The following is a 20,282-nucleotide window of genomic DNA, read 5'->3' as shown; positions in this document are numbered from 1 at the left end:
ATGAGTGACAATCGTAGGTAATTCTGTAGATATTAGAATGCGGTGACATGAATATTTAAAGCGGCGTGTTATATTTCAAAATAATATACCTATAGATTAGGTATACACGTAAGGGTGGGAGTTCCATTTTTTCTGTTCTGTGTGCGGGCGGTAAGTGCAATGATATAACCGTTGTGTAGTATTTACAGTACTTTCATACATAAATATATTGTTTCGCTACGTTGCGACGAGGTAAGCATAAAAGGCGCAGTATATGCGAATGATATCTACATACGTTGGGATGAAAAACCCCACACAAGGCACTAGTAAAGTAAAATTGTAAATTAAATGCTGCGCGAGTGTTCGGTATACTTATTAGGAAAGATGATAATGTAAATCTGAACTTTTAATTGAAAGGCAGCGTGAATATTACGAGTACGAATATCGTCATGGAGTTAGTACGTACATCATGATAAAAAAAATTTCCAAATTCAAATGTATAAAATCAACGAATAGTACTACATTAAATATATGAATAAGTTATAGAGCGTATTTTGAACATTAATTGTACTTATCGATAGAAAAAAGAGAGTGGTCTCGTTGTTCGGACATCACGCTGTAAAATCTTTTGTACAGATCGTACGATTCACGCCTAATCAAAGACTCTACTTACATCGACATACTAGTAGATCTACGTTTGTATAATCAGGTATTTGTGATTTTTCATTTAGCGCATTCAAACCGCAAATTACATCGCTTAAACAAATTGCAGAGTAGAAAATTCGCTGTATGGGATGGCTAAATATACTTTTATCGATAAAAAATGTAAAAATACTACGCTGATTTTTGAGCGTAAGCTCATAAGTTAATCGCGCCCGATTCGCAACCTAACAATCGAACGAAATGGGATTGTTGCATACTTGATGTACGTTATGCCCACGACATGCTTTCTGTTTCCCATTGAGGGAATTTCATCTAAGCGATAAGCGCATTGGAGTCGTTTTGGCCCAGCTTATGCGACACGCATATCTGCATCCTCTTCCACGTTTTCATCATCGTTTTCATCAGCCTGCTCTCCAGGTTCTGGAGGCCTCGTCCATCTGAAACGTTTATCGTCCGATTTAGGAACAAGTCTATCCATTATGTAATCGTTGGTGATACGTGCAGAGATATGAAGTATCGACCTGATCAACGTCTCGGGAGATCTGTAGAGGAATATTAACTTGGCAAACAAATCCTCCTCAAGACACAATTCCCCGCTTTCGCGGACGAGATAAATATCTAAACAGAGACGAAGGATCCTGTCGACGTATGGGAGGTCCTCGAACATTATCTTCGGAGCCATCTCACTCACGTTTCGCCTCAACATTTGACTAATGACTACTACAGCCGTTGTGTATAAGCCAAGAATTCTGTGGACATAAGTCAATGGTGAGGGTGTAGCACGTTCCGAAGGAAATTAAAGATAACCTACCCAAATCCGGAAATGAAGCTGAGCTCCTTGGGAAAAGCTTTGTCGTTGAAAACAAATATTACAATGTATTGGGGATCGTTTTGTGGGATACTATTCAGCCAATCATCGATAGTAGTATTTCCACGATTCTCCTCCACGATCCACCACTGTTGAGGAGCACAGCAGTCACCATTTCGTGAGAGTTTCAATTTCATGTCACGATACAAGTAGTCGATGCTGTCATCATCCTCATTTCGTTCTATGATAAGCGAACGCAAGGATGAAAATTTCAATGGTCAGAACTTTGTGGCCTTGATAACAAATGAAAATTTACCTGTTCCGGGGATATCCATGAGCTGTGGCACCACGTCGGTTAGTCTGTCGGTGACTTTTAGAAACTTAGGGAACGCGTGGGGCAATACAATCGTTTCGGAGGAAACCACCCCGCCTATACCGGTTAGATTCTGGTTGATGAGCATATTCAATAAAGATATTCGTAGAGGGTTTGGCTTCCCATCCACCAGCGGTGGCAGCTCAATGTCGCGTTGAGTCGTAGTCGTTTCCGAAGCATCCTTTGCGTCAGTTTTCCTGGAGACCGTCCATTCTACGTGCATCGTCACAATATTCATAGACGTGAGTTCAGCCTCGAGTCTGAAAAATCCTCATCATTATTCAGCGCATACAGGAATATACCTGAGTAACAACGATTGAAAGTCCAAACCTCTTTAAGTCAGGAGGAGAAATGGCCCACAGCCGCCGGGAGGATACACTCAGTTCCACAGCCGCTACGTCAGTGTGAATATAATTCTCCAAGAATGTAGTAGCACTGCGATCGCGTTCATATTTCGTCCTGAGTTTCTCATAGTCAGAATAGGTGTACCTATATATGGAGCTGTTCTGAGCTGACATCGCATAGATCGGTTCGAAGGAGCCAATTCGTAGCTTCAGTGATACTTCATATGGAAGATTCGACACTCCAACAGTACCACCAAGGGCAAACAGGAGTAGCGGGAACCAGATTATGCCAATGATCAGAAAGAGAGCAATCCCTCCGGTCATGTATTTGCTTGTCTGCTGCTTCTTGATTCCTCGTGGCTGTGGAAAATCGGTCTCGACACCTCTCATGCACTGAAAGTCAAAGAGTCAAGTTTAAACTTTCGAAATCGAAACCTCATACACCATACCTTGCTGCATGCTCAATGTAGAGTGCGTGTGATCGACGAACGAATTTTATAATACATCTGGTTACGATGTAATAGTTTATAGAGTTGTCAAACAAATGAGAGGGAGAATAAGATTTTACCTTTAATTGATAAATACTCGCAAAAATATCCTCCATTTTGAACCAGTCCATGATTGTCATTGATGTATCGGTCCAGATCCAGTCCATCACTGCTCGTAGTTCGAAAAGGAATGGTACTATCATGAATCTGGTGAATGAGAGGCATAATTTGAGTGAATGAATAATTATAGAATCGTAATTATGTTACGATTATGGATATTCATATTACTTAACTTACACTTTGAAAAGGCAATAATTCACGATGCTGTACTTTTTGCACAAAAAGTTACCAAGTATACGAGTGGGATAACCAAGACGTAATTGATATGCTGCTAGCAACAGATAAAAGCATTTCACCATGTACCATATTTGCGGTGGGAGCTTATCGTTGAATTTCCTATAATGAAAATGAGGCACTTAAATGGAATTCAGGTTTTATACATGGGGCATTCCGTGTCAAAAGGGTCACTTTGTCCAAAATATTCTTATAGGGATACCTTTCGGTCACGGACGGTAATATGAAGAACATCCACAAATGAATGCCTATCACGAGGCAATATTGAAAAATTAGTTTGCCAAGGATGTACTTCCTCAAAAAAAGAGCTCGATCTATTACAATCAGAGCAAACTGGAGCAGAAGCATGAGGAGAAAGGGCATTGGCACGCGGTTTTCCGCCAGGTACGCAGTGACCCCACCATCGCCTTGCTGGGTCTGAAAAGGCAGATATTGCCGGTAAGTCCGGTACATTGAAATTATGAAGTAATTTTTCCTAGATTCACCAACTCACCCCGAATGCGGAGAATCCGAAAATGATTAATAGAAAGTTAAAGAAATCGCAGAAGAACATGTATGCATAAACGTTTGTCCGTTCTTTACCGTTAGCATTTAATATATTCTCGAAGTACGTCCTCATCGGTTCCACATACTTTTTTGCTCTATAAAATTGCACAAGTCAGAATACACCTCAATTTACATCTTGATTAGAATACTTACTTCATACCAAGAGCAACTGTTAATTTGTCCTCATGAGACTCAATATCCTCTGCAGACGCACGAGCCCTGTCGTCGGAATCTTCTTCAGGGGTTGGCTCATGCTGTGTTTTCTCACGCGACGTTGTCAGGCTACCTCTTCGAATTTCTGTATCCCTATTTTTTACGGTATTTTACTGAGCATGTCAATTTATGTTGTGCGATGCACGAATAGGATAATTCCCAACATGTAAATAATGAATCAAGCTTTATCTGAATTCAGAATTGCCTTACTCTTCGATAAGAACATCGTCAATTTTGGTTGCAGGATGTTCGCCTTGCCCCACGTCATTTGCAGGTGTCGGTTGTGCCACGGCCATCGCGATCTGTGATGGAATTATCTTTCTTGGCTTAACGGGCACAGTATTCCATTGCCCCAAAGATTTTAGCATCAATCTGTACGGTGCGGACATTATCAATAGCTAGTAAACTATAAATGCGAAGAGATAATTAAATTTATCACGATCGGCTTACCTGTGGAAAAACACAATGAGCAAGAGCAACAAATCCCAGAGAGCATAATTTTCCTTTCGCTCAATGCCAATTATTCTTGGCGGGAAGAAAGGCCAATCGCTAGATGCTATCCGATTCCATGGAAGGACTGTCAGTTGGAACATACATTTTATGATAACAACAATCTGGAAAATATCGAGATGTTGTAACACCATTTTGATTTGGAACATAAAAATGTATTTGGATCGAAACATTGCAATAGATAGTCAGCTGCTCCGACATACAAATTTTATGGCATACCTCTGTATATGCAATAAGGGTGACCCAAAACGTTTTGGAAGGCCTTGGTATTGTCAAGGTGCCCCACAAAAACACCATTAATGGTAGAGGTAATGATAGGACAGACGCATTTTTTATCTGGTGCAAGAAGACCATAAAATAGCACAAAAGGTTGGAGTGAGCCAATATTGCAAACCAGATAGAGGCAAACAGTTGGATTATCGGTGGTTGATCCTGTTCGGAAAGTTCCCCTTGGCCTTCTTCTGGATGTAGCATAGTCGTGTGGGAAATGATAGAGCTATGAGAACATAAATTCAATTACTCTTCAGAAATGGCGAAGATACACGAAATCAGATACTGCAACAAGACAACATCGATAGTGCAAGTGTGAAATTATTGTAAGATCAATTTTTGTTATTGATAATTGTAAAAGTAGCCAATCATGTGGGATATCCATGTTGTTTCATTGGTGAGTAACAAAAGCACATTCAAAGCTCGATAGGATCCAGGTTCTGAAACCTTAAATTGAAATACTGAGGTTTCATATGGATTGTTCAAATATGTATAATAACCAGAATAAAACAAGAGTAGAAGGGCTATGGTGTGCCAGCAACGGTGTACAAGCTCATTTTCCAAATAATACCAATTTACAGATATAGCCAGAAGGCCAAAATTTTTATTTGTAATACTATAGAAATAAACAAAAGCTCATGTAAAAGCTCACGTAAGAAAAAAATCACTAGTCCAAAAAATTCATAGAAGCCACCAGGAAGCTACAATGCAAGCAGAAGTTGCTTCAATTAAATTCTTGAAATTGATAAAGGTACGTATTCGAAAACTCTCGATATCTAAAACTGTTACGTATTTTGCTTACAGTTAGTGAGAAAATTTTTCCAACTTTCTTTCTAAATTGTTCAAATCAAAATTTCTGTATCGTACTTCATTTGTATGAAATATCTAGGAATCTATCCGAAATTTTACACGTCTTTATTTTATGATTCGTATTTCGAGAATAAGTAGGAAATAAACATCGATAAACAATCATAAGCACAAACGTGTCGTGTCACAATTAATTACATGCACGAAGGACTGCGTGTACATTGCAAAAGCCAGATTTTGTCCATTAATATTTTTATACCTGGAGGAGGAGGAGGACATGTCTAATCCTCGCTCCAAACTGGGTGCCAGAATTCGAATGTGCGGTACCGTCAGCGAGCTCGCCTTCCTGGCACAGACAACACCACTATCTTTCTACATTTCATTTCTAATCAATCAAATACCTACACCCCTCTAGACATGAAAAGCCCAAACTTCTTTGTTAATTATTATCTAGTGATAAGTTAGCACTTAAGACCTTGATGAGAATCAAATGGGAGGTATCGCAGAATGTTATTTTGAGCTACTTTTTATCAAAAGCTAAAAGCATGCATAACTAAAGCTCCTACCTATCTCCGAAGTCACAGGGTTGGTACTCGAGTCTGTAATCCTCTTCGGACACTTCATTGGTGGTGTCGTCAGTGGTTGATACCGAAGATCTGTCAGGGTAAGCACATTTATCTACTTGCTGTTGGCTGGATGGGCATTGGGCAAGCAGAATTGCTACAGTTTTGTACAGCCATTGCGTGTTTCGAAATTAATGATTCTGTAGCACTACACAAATAAAGGGATAGCTTCGAGGACTTTCAACTTTGGCGATTAGTATGGGAAAGCCATGATTGGATACCATCTGATTAATTTTTCAAATTAATTGTATCGATGACGCATCCGCGAAATGCAGCACCGTGATTACCATTCCCAGATCTCAACGGTAGTGGTACATGCCGTATATTGACCAAAGTAGCTGAGTCTAATACTAATACTAGTAATCGTATTATATCGCCAAAGCTACTGTAACTACTAAGCTACGAAGAATCTACTAGATTACCAGGCTATCGAGCCATAGACAATTACTTGATACTTACACTTGTTGAGTTTTAGTTATTGGCTGCCATATTTGGCTGATTCCTAAGCGCGTACCGGTCCTGAAGTCTGGTTTTTGCTGAAAATACGAAAAGTGAGAATCAGCCGAGGAAGTCTGCCGAATTATGAAGACAACACTGTAGATATTTATGAGAATCAAACCTTCAACACTTTCTTCTCGGCAGTTAGAACCTTTCTTATGTATCTGTAGTCCCTCGAGTAAACGTTTAAGCGTTTCGTCATCGACACTATTGTGCTGTTAACGATTGCCCAGATGAATTTGAAATAGGTAAAAATTGAGATCTTCTTCTTTTCTTCTGCTTTCTCATCTTCTTCATCCGATGGAATTGGGGTTTGGGTCACATCTTCACCCTTGATTCCTCTTATGGCCTCTGCAGAGTCGGTACTTCCAGCATCGTCTCGTTCCTACACCGTAAAGAGTATATTATTTCAGAGTTTGGATAATAATGACTGCAATAACGACGTAGCTGTGAGCAAAATACTGCTAGCAGAGACTGAAAATGATAAGAGGCAACCATGTCTAATAAAAAATAGAATAGAATATGCGACTGGTACAGTTTGATAAGATCACTTAAGCTTAGCATCAGCTTAGCTGTCCTATGTTGCGACTACTATATCTTACATTCCGATGCAAATGGTGTGTACATGCAAATGAAAATGCAAAGAACCGATGAGGATGCAACATTAAATAACGAGGACAATCGTCACAGTGAATAGAGAAAATATTAATGGAGTCAAAGGCTCAGGCAACTAAAAATCAACGGAAAAAAAGAGGCAAAGGTGTGATCGGTAATGATGAAATGATAGCATGCAGGATTTTGAGGAGGGTCTCACATCAATGGGTGCGGCAGTATCAGACTCAGAGCGAGCGCTTAGATAGGACATTGATGACTTCTTGCGGGTCAATGGCTCGCTTCGTCTCCGAATTTGCAGAGCATCTTGCTGTGTTCCCCCGTGCAAGGCGACGTGCGTGGCAATCTCTATATCTGTCTTTAACACGGTGTTCACCAACTGTAAGCACCATGACTCGTTCGCATCATCTTACGACCAGCATTATCGGCACTCTTAACATTCTAGCTTTCAACCCATCAACCAAAGAGGCTGAAGACACAATGATTCCGCAAACGTGAAAAACTCAATAACTAGTAAAAGGGTTTCACTCGTTCGATAAAATGAATCTGATGAAAAATAACTGTGCACTGTCAGGGCTCAGTTACATCAGCTGTAAGGCAACGCATCCCGATGTCAAGTGCACAACCAGGATGAATTATTCGTTGGCTGTAGATTGTTTTGAATTCAAATATATTGAACATGCTCACCTCAGAGATGGTCATTCTGCGTCCGTATGGCTCTCGTCTCCGCTGTTTTTCTTCCTGTTCTTTGTCAGGATCATCGACGACGAATTCACTGACATCGTCGTCATCCATGTCATCGAACATGTAGTAGTCACCTGATCTGACGGCTACGTTTGGTGGAGAAAAAATAATATTAATAATGAATGCGTTCTACATTAACAAACAAAACGAAACCATGCAATTTTCATCTATTTACATCGAAATTTTGTACAAACTCAGGAGTCTGAGTACCTGAGATTTATTGTTGGGATTATCAAATTAATAAGCAACTGATCCAAACTTGCTAATGCCCTGTTGTTTGTAAGTCTCGATTACGCGGCATCCCTTGTCAAATGATATTGTCGCGCCCCCCAATTCTTGTTCTTCTATATCGAATCGGATAATTAGACTGTAATACAGAGCACAGATAATCAAGGGATATATCGAGACTGACAAACTGGGCTGAAGCAAAATAACCATTAATATAAAACAGACAATTGAAAATTACCCTCTCGGTTCGTAATTGGGGGACGCCGTCTGTACAGTGGGCGGGTTCCTGGATAGAGTAGGTCTGATAAAAATATAAACATTAACTAACATCTGTCAAAGCTGAAAAAATTTACAGAATTATGTACATAAATAATAGAATTTAGTGGGGCCATTGACTGCTAGAAGGAGAATTGAGAAGACGACCTGGAGCATGAGAGTGTGCGTGCTATAAAATCATAAGATGAGAAATTCGTTGTACCCAGGCTAAACCAGGGCGGAAACAAGGTGCGAGGGCAGACGAGTAGAGACGTACACTGAACTTGGCTATGTGCTTGCGTGAAAGCTCATATGTACAGGAGCCAGCTGTAGACAACATATGATCTGTTCATGAAGTTACACGTGTGATGGGAGTGCGGGGATCGCGAAGTAGTTGAGATGATCGACTGCCTCGGAGTGTGAAGATTTAACCAGGGTGGCCCAACAAAGCTGGATTGGCGACGGTGCCTCGTGGCAGAGGCCTGCTGGTCGGCACGTGTTTGATCGTATGGTGGGGGTGAGAAAACGGGAAAACTTTCGTCGGGAGATGGGCCCCTAGGGTTCAACTCGCTGCTCGGAGGAGAACCGAATGAAATACGGGTCGGTTCGAGGTAACCCTCCAACGAGACAGTCATTATGGCAGAGTTTGGGGTTGGTGCCTGCAATAGAGATGCCGCACGGGGTGTGAGCGGAGCTGGGTCATCCTCGTCAATAGGAGTCTGATAACCCTGGGGCGGCGTGTGTCCCGAAGACACGCAGGAACTGGCACTTGGCGATCGCGCCAAAGGTGCGGCACCATCTTAGGTTTGCAGTAAACAGATTTTATTAAGAAGACTTTAGAGGTTTCGGTTACGTCTGATTAAAAACTGGACTGGTGAGCTTAACGGATACTCTGTAGAGGAACAAAGGTTTTTCCAACGAAAATATGAAGCGAACATGAACTCACCTGTGCGATGGGGGACGGAATCCTTGTACACGGGACCCATTATTTTCTTTTGATTCGCTTTAATTTTGTCCATTTTGAACTTGAGTTTTTCAAGCACAGTTTTTTCAATAGATTCTTGCTTCTCTATCCTCTTCTGATGCAATTCTTCGAGTAGTTCAGCTCCACGTGAGGCCAGGATGCTCATTGCCTTCGTCTCGTCAATGATGTGGAAAAAGTAGTAACTTTTAAAAAGACGTTTCTGCATGATCAAAAAGGCGAAGCACAGCCCATCCCAAACCATTCCTATGTCTTCTCTTGGCACTTGACAGGTACCGTTGTCGATCTGTGCGCTGCTTTTGAATTTTTTCAAACATGCGATGCCTAGAAGTTGAACCAACCAACAGGCGGACCCTTCGACCTATTCGACATAATAAGTACGTCAAACGAGGTTCAAATTTGTATTAAAAGTAATTGGAAAATCTTCGACTCACCTCTTTTATGTACACGCAACCGATTCCTTGCAGTATGGCTTTTAACGTGATGACTACGATGTTATAGCCGATGAGAACATTCCACCATTTCAAGATTGTCCTTATCGGACGGAGGTAAAAGTCGCTACCTTGCCAAAGAAACACGAACGCCCCAACCAAGTACCCCAGTGAAAAAAGATTTGTTCTTTTGGTACCTGCTAAGAACATGATGGACAGGGATATCCACAACAAACTGGAAAGAATTCCTCGTTTGATAACGTCTAGCCATGTATGAGTTTGTGACACGAAATCACTCGCGGGATTTACAAAGTGCGGCTTTTCTATGTCCAGGAAAACACTGTAGTTATGACCGCCTGGGTATTCTTCCACAGCTTCTTTCTGACGTACCTCTATATGGAAGACTAGTCTTTGCCGAGTGATCATCAATAACAGGAAGAAGTCACCTGGAATAATTCAACGCCATACATAAGATTTATTTGCAACTATGCGAACACCTAGATATGCAAAGCAAATTTGAAGCAGCACGTGTACAAAATTACATATTATACTCACAGATCAGCTTTTTAGGATTCGGTGGACAATCTGGATCTGGAAAGAACATCCAGTCTTGCAGTCTGCGATAAAATTCAGATTTGCCCCACGGATACTCTGCACAAAAAATGGAATTCCGTCACAGTATGTATGCAAGTTGCCCCTAACGAAATGTGCCTCAAAATATACCATGTACTTACGAATGCAGAGCCAGGTTGGCGGCGCAACGACGATGAAATATTGTATAACCAAGAAAAGAATGGTGAAGCACTGAAAGATCGGCCATACTTTGGAGACGGTGGGTCTGCGCAAGCAGTATAATAACCCGAGCCAGATGGCATACAGTACGGAGTAAAAATCAAGCCTGGTACTAATGAGGGCAATTATTCCTATGAAACAAAATTCGAGGCCGAATTTGTAAAAACCGTAATTGAAAAAGAACTTGAGACACTCGACCATTCCAGTGTCAGCATCTTTTCTCGATATATTTGGGAACATGATATGTGGCGTTTTTAATGGATCTCCTCTCATCTGCCTGTAGAACATTTGTCGGACAAGAATGATCGCACGGAATGTTGTCACAGTTATTATGCCAATGTATCTCCTCAATAAGAAAGGTAGATTACTGGGTTCTGCTTTTTCCATTCCGATCCACTCGGCTATATTATACACCGTCTTGTTCGTACCACATGTATCGTAGTCCATTGTCCGATTGGTTTCCTACAACAACATAGCCCATCACACTTCCGTGACCAACGTGATATTTGATACAAAACCAAGAGCAAAATATCAAAATCGAACTAACGGTGCAATTAACGTTCCAGTTATTGTGGTCAATGTACTCAATTTGATATAGCATTTTGACGACCATAAGTATTGCGATTGCTGCTGCCATCGTCTTGATGGCAACTATTTGTACACCCCGTCGGAAATTGATGATGATGACTATTGCGACAACGAACAAAGAGTGGATGGCGCACACCTGTACGATAAGAATAATTTTTGTTTACTTTGGCTAAAATATCTGTGGACAGTAATAGATCTTCGCACGGTTGATCAACGGCGGACTTACCTCCTCGACGCACATCAACATCATAGATAAAAATATAATTTTCTCCATATGGATTTCTAGGAACAACCATACGTGATTGTAAAAGTTGTACAAGTGTTTCCCGATTTTATGCAAGAGAGCCTTTCGCTCGATCTTCGACATTCCTGTAAAAATTTGAAATTTTGTAATATTTTCGTTGCAGCAGTATGTTAGAATTTGATATCAAATCTATGTACACTTACGCTTCAGCTGCTTCAACGTGTACATTGGCTTCTGTGCGTCACCAGCGTCCGCAACAAGTGGATTAGTATCGCGATCCTCGATGTGAGAACTCGCATTTTGCTCTATATTCTCTTGGGTACCATCCGAGGCTATGGGCTGCGCCACAGGTCTACGGTTAGTTGTAATTAACTGACTTAATAATTGTTGCAAATGCGGACACCTTATTAATCTTACAGAGTCAACCAAATTACCTTATCTTTTCGATATCGGTGACTTTTAGAAAGTCTTGATGAAAGTAATGCATCTGTACCACTGTGATTATCACGAAGAATGTTGGTGTCAATAGGCGTACAAAAAGATCTTTAGTCTCATATATCTCCAAGCCTATGTCATTTTGCCTGAAAATTAAATAAAAAGTATTTTCCATGTAGAGTAAGACGAAATAGAACTTATTGAGATAGGCGAATAACTGATGTCTTACAAGCCTTCGTTAATGTATATATAAGTCCAATATTGTGGAAAATGATGAAATTGATATGTATAGACCAATATTAGCATGATAACAGAATATGCTATAACCGTAATCCAGAATCCATACATCATTCTTCTCCAGGCAAACCAGGATATCTGAAAATGTCAGTATCATATTTTTAAATTATTTTGTTACTGTATAAAGTTGAATCGAATTAAAAGTCTTACCTGGAAAGTAACAACGAAGATGAGAAACAGTGACATGTAAATGATCCGGAATACAGTCATGCGTTCACCTGTAATTCCACTTGTGAACAACATAATGGCAACGACACCGATCCAGAATTTAGTAAGAATCTTCTGGGTCAATGTTCCAACATTTTTCATGAACTTGCTTCTGATTTCGGGCATATCTTGATTCATTGCATTTGTGGCTGTTGATACAGATACGTGGAGTGGCGCAACCATATCGCGCAATGCGGAAGATCTCCGCAGCTGCTTTCGCTCGATCATATATTGTTTCATAGTTATCCAAAACATAGTGGTGTAGAGGCACTGTGAATAAATTTGTAATGATTTTCGTAAGGACGACAAAAATTCTGTCAGTCAGATACGTTGTCTCAATCGAGTTTACAGTTCAATAGGCATACATGATGAAAGCCTTACTTTCACAAGAAGATTCCAACTACCCAATTCATCAGTTTTGGTAAATCCAATCTGCGAGAATTCGATGCCATAAATAGTATCCGGCAGCTCATCCTTCGTGAGGTTCAAATTAAATATAAATTGTCCTATGAGTAACAGGGTTGCGTATATCACAATAAAGGGGGAACACTTCATCATCCACGATCGCTTATTAGGTACCATCCATAATATTATTGCCCATAATAGCAAAACAAACGTTGTCCAGCTGTGATATGTGATACTCCACGCCTAAATTAAAAATTAATTACAAGTTACCTATGTTGAATGAGTCAATTAATGTAATTTTTCATAACTTTTCTATTAATACCAACCATCATGACGATATTTGTAGCCAGGTACGATGATTGAATGATGAGTTGAAATATGGCATAGAACGCCATTATTATTTGTTCAAACATCCCAGGTTGATCTTCTACTACACCTGAAGACAGAGAAATTGCCAAAATAATATAACTTAGAATTCTCTGGCTCAGATTATACCTATATGGAAGTATTTATTTGGAGCTCCGTGATGGCTCACCATCGCTCAGGGAGTGCAATTGAATGCTGTCGTCGCGATGACCATCCTGGACTATGACACTGCCGGTGGAGTCCTGCAGAAGACCCGCCCGTCCTGATCCAAACCGCATCAGCTGCAAAATAAATTTTCATCAGCATTTCGGCAACCTACGTAATCTTCAACTACAGAAGGGAACGATTACAATTCATAAGAGATGAAAAATCAAAGAAGCTAAACGAAAACCAAGAATTCGTGCCTGGTTCTACTTCAACTACATAGATTCATGCTCCTATCAATCAAGGGACATCACCCATGGATGTGAGGAATAAATTCTAGCTACAGTTGTGTATTCTGTGGGTGCTGGGCACTAGATACACTTCACTGGCACTTCATTGTTCATTGTTGAAGGGTATTGGGTACGATATTTCGGTTAGCATAAGAAAAGTAGTATCAAACAGTTCAGAAGCTGGGCGTAATTAGAAAAGGGCAATTTTAGCGACAGCTTAATACGTACGGGTGTATTCTCGTCAGGCTGTGATTCCGAAAGGTCGATGCACCCCTAAAACACGGCAAACTAACGTAGCAACAACCAAAATCATATGTAACGCAGCAGCATTCAAAAAGTTACTATAAAATATAAAACAAAAAAAATAAATGATAATCACAATGACAATTGTGATTAATTACGCAAATCCACACATGGGAGGTGAGAGCCATAGGTCATACCAATGTTTCGAATAATTCTCATCTAATTTCATTGCCCCATAGTCTATGAACATCGTCATTGGTAGATTCCAGAGGCCCTGACAGCGTGCGATTGAAGTAAGGACACATAGATGGAAGAAAAAGCTGCTGGATATAAGGTGCATTGTGAGGTAAAGTTAATTCATGCACGCCGATACGAAAGGCTTTTCGTCTTACACGAGCCTTTCGGCGTGCTGACTGCCATCTCTGAGAGGGTGTTCTCCTTCTTGCAGATACGTGTCTTGATAGAGGCGTATCCAGGGTCTCCAATTTGCCACTGAAGTGGGCAGTTTTTTTTGCCTGTAAAGCTTTGTTAGTATAAGCTGCAGGACCACACAGAACCTTTGTCCCAGTTAGTCAATTTTTAAGAAAAACAAGTCAGATTCAGAATTCTTATTGACAAGGTCAATGCAGAACAAGATTAGAGTAGGCATACACCTTGAATTATCTCAGATCTAGAAATAACATTAGGAAATTGTAGGAAAGTTAATATAACTCATAATTTTTTTTTGTAAATTAATACTTCCTCAAAGTGTCAACAAAACATTTCAGTCATTCCAGACTCCTACCAACGTTTTACCCTTCACGGTCTGTGTTATATTCGCAATTTCGTACCATATGATTAATCTTAAATCACATACACAAAGTGTATGAGTCTATGACTTCCTGTGGAGATATTCTCATTCTTTCAAAAGCAAAATATAGTGTCAAGCCACACGACCGCGAAGGGTGAAGTATCAAATAAATCAATTTAGCAAAAGGACTCACAGGTTTATTTGTCAAAAATTGCGACTGGAGAGCGAGAATGTAGTACAGCCAAATAAGAATTGCCGGCTCTGTGAAGTCGATCCAGTCTTTAGCTTCGATCTTAACATCTCTGGGGCTGGTGCAGTTTGTCGTGAAGACGGGTATAAAAGCGAAGTATCTTGACCAGGCGCTATCTGGAGGGACCAGTTTCTGGGGCCACGGGTTTTGGTACGTGAGTATGAGAATGACATGGATTAAAATAAAGACCATCACGAGTCTGCAGATAATAGCAAAGCCTCGTCTCAGCTCCTTGTTGCATGCCCACAAGGTCCCTGCCCCGATGAAGACGAGAAAATACAATCCTCCTTCAATGGACGGCTGGAGTACTCCCACACAGCATAAAGAGAACAAAACCACGTAGGTACCCACAGCGCCCAAGAAATCGATGATCTGTAATAGAGAATCCTCTGTATCTTTGAACCGTTAAAAATAATTATCCTTCTAGAGGTTTGCCCATCTTTCGAAGCACTTGTATCTAAACGAAATATATTTTATGATTACTTTTCCCAAAGGGGGAGTGATCTCTTTCCCGGAACACCGGCCATCGTTTTCCTGGTTTGGCTCGAAGGTTAATCTTCGACAAAATACATAGACTAGAATCGTGGAGGGTAACGAAATTAATTCTGGTGTCAGCCAATAGAATATCATCCAAGTGGTAGCACCATCTAGTCTCACAAGCCCCACGTGCCTCAAGAGAGTCTCCACGAATTTACCTGCAAGTAAAAAGCGACCTGTGAAGTCCCATGAATTTTTATTCCAAGCAAATTAACTCATCTCTGGTGTACCTACAATTTTCTAGGAAATGACCGTAGGGGGGTAAAGCCAACAGGACAAATTGAAAAGTAATTTGTACCACAACGGTCAGGAAGCACAGGCCCATGGCGCTGATAAGGAAGCGACCAGTGGGCCCATTCATGGTTCTGCTCGACGGTATGGGAACCATTGGTAGATACAGCATAAGGGCCAGATAGACAGCTGACAAACCAACAGGCCTGCATACTGCACCTGTAGAAAAATGAACATCAGTATCAGTTCGTTGGCTAAATTTTCTTTCAATCAATTGCTGTAAAAATAATTCGGGAATAATCGCATTTCTCCTTGTAAGAGTGATCTCGAGCTGGCCAACGAATAGCGTTGGAGTCCTATAGGGACAGATTCGTAGAAATTCGAAATATCTATGAAGGAGTTCTTGTTCGTCAAATCTGGGTCTGCATGTACGGACGTATACGTGTTGGGGAGAATGGGCAATTGTGGAATTCCAAGTTTAAATATAACTACGGGATAGTCTCGTGCCCCGCAATCTTGAAGGCGGAAGGTACGATCCACGGGGAGAAAGCATAATGCAAACATATTATCGAAACTCGAATTTCGAATTCATTCACCCGGTAAAAAATCAGGCTGTAAGGGTGTTCATTGGGAATATTGTAGCGGATACAATTAAGGGCAAAATAACCGAGAGTGCAAGTTTTCACACGCGGTGTATTTCGAAACTCGGCCAACTTTCCGTAGGTATAAATATTGTAGGTTTACGTTAGTTTCGTAATCGTTGAGATTTACCATGAGTTTTGAACTCTTCCTTGATATCAAGATTATTTTTATTCCAGCGAGTAGGAGCGCGGGTAAAACACTCCTAAATTAAGGAAATCGCACGCATTTCCTACCCGCCATGAGTGACGGTGGCCACGTTGTTCCGCATACCTACAAATATATTTTCTGAAAACACGTAGGACTTTACAAAAATTATTTAGTTTGGGTCGCAGGTACACATGGCAATCCACACGTGTAAAAGGGATGGGGCACCTCACGCGATAACAACAACTGTGTAGCGCTGATGATTCACCGTTATATACCTTCGCAAAATAAAAATGAATAAAAAGGGAGAACCACCGACGTCGCGCCGGGATGCCTCAGTACGTCATGAATGTAGCTCGCTGTCTACTTATTCTAATTAAAATCAGGTGAGGCGCGCCCAGGTGAACTTATATCGGTAATTGAAGGAGGCGAGAAACATTTTACCCGAATCCTTGCATTATACAACGTATAGTACACGTATTGAATTATATTCACACCGCGGTAGAGTGTAATTCAAAAGGTAAACGAATAGAAAAAAAATATGCGAGAAATGAACGATAGAAATATTTGGAAGTGGATAAACATAACTGCTACATCAGAGCCTGAGATGATACGAATCGGCCGGGTTGTGTTGAATTAGGTATACGTGATACACGTATCAGTGCATGTGTCACGCGACGAGCTTTTTCATGTATTATAAGCGTAAGCGTAAGTCGACGCAGCTCGCGGGGAAAAAAGGCTGCACGATGTCCTTGTAACCTTGCATATAAGGTGGCCTAAATTTGGAATAAAAGGTTACAGAGCTGATGGGAAGACGACCCCGTGACCCGTGACAACCTTCCAACTCACCAACGAGGGAATTCGAAGGGAAACGTCGCCCGAAAGGGCACGAAATCAAATCCACATAATCCTCTTTACTTCCCGTTTCATCTCGCATGTCAGTTTTCATCCCACCCCTGGTTAATCGACAAGCCTTCGGAATTCGGCGTCGATCGAACGGGCGTGAGGAGCAACTGTGCCAAAAACCACCTCGATCTTCTGTCATCCCTGTACGAATGTAAGAGCATACGTTTCCAAGTTCTCACCGATTTTTGTTCACTTACAAAGGGTGAGGACGACGGGGAGAAATACCCGGAGGAGGGCGACGTTCAGCCAATACTTTCCCATGTCTGCCATTCCGGTGTTGGGTCGTGCGACTCTTCCCTGCTGCCGCTGCACTCCTCTCGCCAGGGTCGAGGCTGACGGTGATCTGGAACGAATCAGAGAGAAAAATTAATCACCCGGTCTGTTATCCTTCTTGGGGAATCCACGCGAGCTTGTTAACAACATCGTTGCTGTGATCTTTTTGCCACAATGCGGCGTACGTATCGCGTTGCAACCGCACCCGTATTATTTGCCACTACATTGAATACTTATACGTTTTTATTGCAAATGCCTATCCGCGGGAGATAAAAATATCAATGCGGAATTCTTTGTAGGATTACGGGGAGCACGGTGCACCAACGTGCGTGTGCGTAAGACGGTGCAAAAGTACATTTCGCCCAGATTATCAACGGGTGCGTGTGTTGGTTGCAAATAACGACCGGACGCATAATACAACCTACATCAGTAGACCGATAAGGACTCGCTATTTTTTCCCGAAGAAAATTCTCGAACAATTGCGATGCAAGCGGCTCGCGACAAGGACGCAGATCTGATCATGCGGCCCCTGCTGTCGAGGTGAATCTGCAGATTCACCTCGACCGCGTGACAACGCTTTAATCGCGATCGAAGATAACGCGTAATTTTATCGAGGTCGGGAATCAGTGGCGGAGGCTTTGAGGTGCGAAGTGGAAATAGATTCGACGGATTCCCACCGCTGAAGGGTTCACGGGGGGAGGGGGAGGGGCGATAAACTGGACCTGCGAGGGCTGACCACCGCCCTACAGGGGCATGTTGTTGGTTCCGCAGGCGTAACTGGGACACGTCGATGCTCCGAAATTCACCTTCGCGCGCCAATTCGTTTTCTTTTGAGGTCGATCGGTCGATTTCTCTGTGCGCGGCGGGGGTGCTGGACGAAAGACCGCTTCCCTCTCGCCCGTCTAAAACCGCTGGACACGGCTATCGAAGAATTAATCGCGAAGAGGGCGAAGCAGAGGGTGCAGGAAAGCTCGGTATACACGACTCTGAATTGAATTGAAACGGAAACAGTAGCCCGGATGGTCGGTATTGGATAAGAATGCTCACCACCATTCCATCGAACCACGATATTCTTTCAATGCACAGTTAAGCTATGAATATTCGGGAAAGTAATCACAGTAACGAGTAGAGACTGATCAATATTGAACGCTGAAATCATTCGATCGTGCGAATCAGTTCGAACGTGCCTAGTTTACCGCCTGTTGCTGTCCTGGGCGCAACTTTTTTGAAACTCTTATTCGTCAGATTCGTGTATTTCGGTAACGGGGTGTGCTTCATCTTATTTTTTTTTTTTTCTTTTTTTTCAAAATTTCAAACAACGAAACGCGAGTTTCATTGACGATCCATATTGCCAACGCAGACGGCACCAACATCACACCCACTCCTCGTAGTTTGGAGTAACTATACGGGGAAGTGCGTGTGGCACGCAAAAGGCGGACCCTTCACCGACATTTGTATGGTACCATCCATGTGGGTTTTCATAATTAGAGAAATTATTGCACGTGCCCTCACGCCCCAATTATTACTACATCAAACGATTAGAGTCGGTCGTGTATCACGCCGTATCTACAGTACATAATGATTTAATTACATGCGCTGATTAGGTACGGTCATTATCAAACTCAATACAGGCTCACGTACGGAGTCTATAAAAGAATTGAGAGAGTCTGAATAAGAAAACAAGAATACCGTTCCGGGGTAATGAATGAGTCGATGATGTCATTGACCGGAAGTCCTGGTTACTTAATGTTCGATGACACACACGTGTTGGCCTTTGTATAGCGACTGTAACGCTCGATATCGTATAATGCGATAGGCGCAACGGACTCGATGCGTTCGCAGTGGGCAAAACACAACAAATTTACGCATCGAGTGAAGAAAAAAAAAAAAGCTCGTACAAAATTTTCCATTCCGCGGGCTAAAACTTTCGCCAATCGCAATCGCTGTTTACACCGGCGTGACATATTGTGACGTTTGTTCCAACTGTCAAATCTGCACGATATCTACGCCGGCTGTCACGGCGCTGTCACTAATTGTCATAGATAAGGAATAAGCGTAATTGACACATAGCTGGGATCGAAGAATTCGTTGATCAGCAGCCGATGACATTGCGCGGAATTCGGCAAGTTCGTCTTCGCGTGACAATCTGATAGTTGAATTTAGAGATTTGTTACCTCTAGGTCCGCGTTGAATTCGTCATGTAAATAGACAGCACTGAAATGGACCGACGTGAATATCGCGAGGTACGCCATTGTAAACCTGAGACGCGGTTGCCTGGCATTTTCTGGAGAAAATAGTGAGTGATAATTACACGTACTCTTCTTCGCTAGGCATCAGAGCGTCATCACCTTCCGTACATATGTTCGGCTACTCCACTGCAGTACCCAGAACAAATAATTCCGTTCACTGTTCGCCGCAGGGCCACCGCGTGTCCGTGCGTCAACCGCTGATCTCTCCAGGGCACAAAAACAAATCCACATAAAGAATCACACCACTCGACTTCGGCGCCGACGCCCGTCGACACTACGGCGTGAAACGTGAATGCGACAAATTGTTTTCGAATCCGAGTCACAACCGTCCACCGACAAACGCACCGGGCGAGTAAACTTCGGCCTTGGTGGCCCTTTGAATTATCTGAAACTGAGGAGGATTCTAAAACTAAACCTGGCGCACGCGCACTCGCAGTATGGACCGTTTCGATAGTCGGTAATGATACCCCAATGCCATCTGTTTTCCGTCAGACGAATCCACTCGACTGCAAGTGCATCGG

General features: G+C 42.0%; 1 protein-coding gene across 12 annotated transcripts; it reads right to left on the bottom strand.

Annotated features, from left to right (window-relative positions):
- Nucleotides 1-50: 50 nt before the first annotated feature.
- LOC105686447 (piezo-type mechanosensitive ion channel component) lies at nt 51-20,091 on the bottom strand. Of its 12 annotated transcripts, none has more exons than XM_048653369.1 (39): nt 19,824-20,091; nt 17,437-17,582; nt 15,551-15,766; nt 15,263-15,474; nt 14,723-15,151; nt 14,132-14,254; nt 13,232-13,343; nt 13,023-13,132; nt 12,673-12,939; nt 12,235-12,561; nt 12,017-12,162; nt 11,787-11,933; nt 11,556-11,704; nt 11,335-11,477; nt 11,068-11,244; nt 10,463-10,982; nt 10,284-10,379; nt 9,732-10,174; nt 9,262-9,658; nt 8,299-8,361; nt 7,776-7,918; nt 7,291-7,467; nt 6,598-6,861; nt 6,438-6,514; nt 5,922-6,011; nt 5,615-5,719; nt 4,498-4,774; nt 4,219-4,382; nt 3,979-4,140; nt 3,709-3,861; nt 3,503-3,650; nt 3,212-3,426; nt 2,953-3,111; nt 2,736-2,862; nt 2,154-2,560; nt 1,767-2,083; nt 1,454-1,691; nt 1,164-1,391; nt 51-1,079 (listed from the first exon to the last, which is right to left on the bottom strand). In XM_048653369.1, the coding sequence occupies exons 1-39, from the start codon at nt 19,844-19,846 to the stop codon at nt 992-994; spliced, it is 7,785 nt and encodes a 2,594-aa protein (XP_048509326.1). In that variant the 5' UTR covers nt 19,847-20,091; the 3' UTR covers nt 51-991. The 12 variants fall into 12 exon arrangements, with proteins under 12 accessions (XP_048509326.1, XP_048509327.1, XP_048509324.1 ...); XM_048653370.1 differs by having other exon boundaries at nt 19,830-20,091; XM_048653367.1 differs by lacking the exons at nt 17,437-17,582; nt 19,824-20,091 and adding an exon at nt 17,183-17,319 and having other exon boundaries at nt 8,299-8,346.
- Nucleotides 20,092-20,282: the final 191 nt, after the last annotated feature.

The sequence above is a fragment of the Athalia rosae genome, chromosome 3 (assembly GCF_917208135.1).
Source record: "Athalia rosae chromosome 3, iyAthRosa1.1, whole genome shotgun sequence".
Lineage (NCBI taxonomy): Eukaryota > Metazoa > Arthropoda > Insecta > Hymenoptera > Athaliidae > Athalia > Athalia rosae.
The sequence above is the reverse complement of the archived record's forward strand: the minus strand, read 5'-3'. Positions and strand labels throughout refer to the sequence as shown.

Bases quoted from the DNA above. Each gene is read 5' to 3' on its own strand.
- LOC105686447 (XM_048653369.1), bottom strand. From the start codon at position 19,846: ATGCCTAGCGAAGAAGAGTACGT. The intron at 9,659-9,731 runs GTGAGTCGAAGA...TATGTCGAATAG, and splicing joins GTTGCGTGTACATAAAAGAG to GTCGAAGGGTCCGCCTGTTG. The intron at 1,692-1,766 runs GTAAATTTTCAT...CGCTTATCATAG, and splicing joins CATGGATATCCCCGGAACAG to AACGAAATGAGGATGATGAC.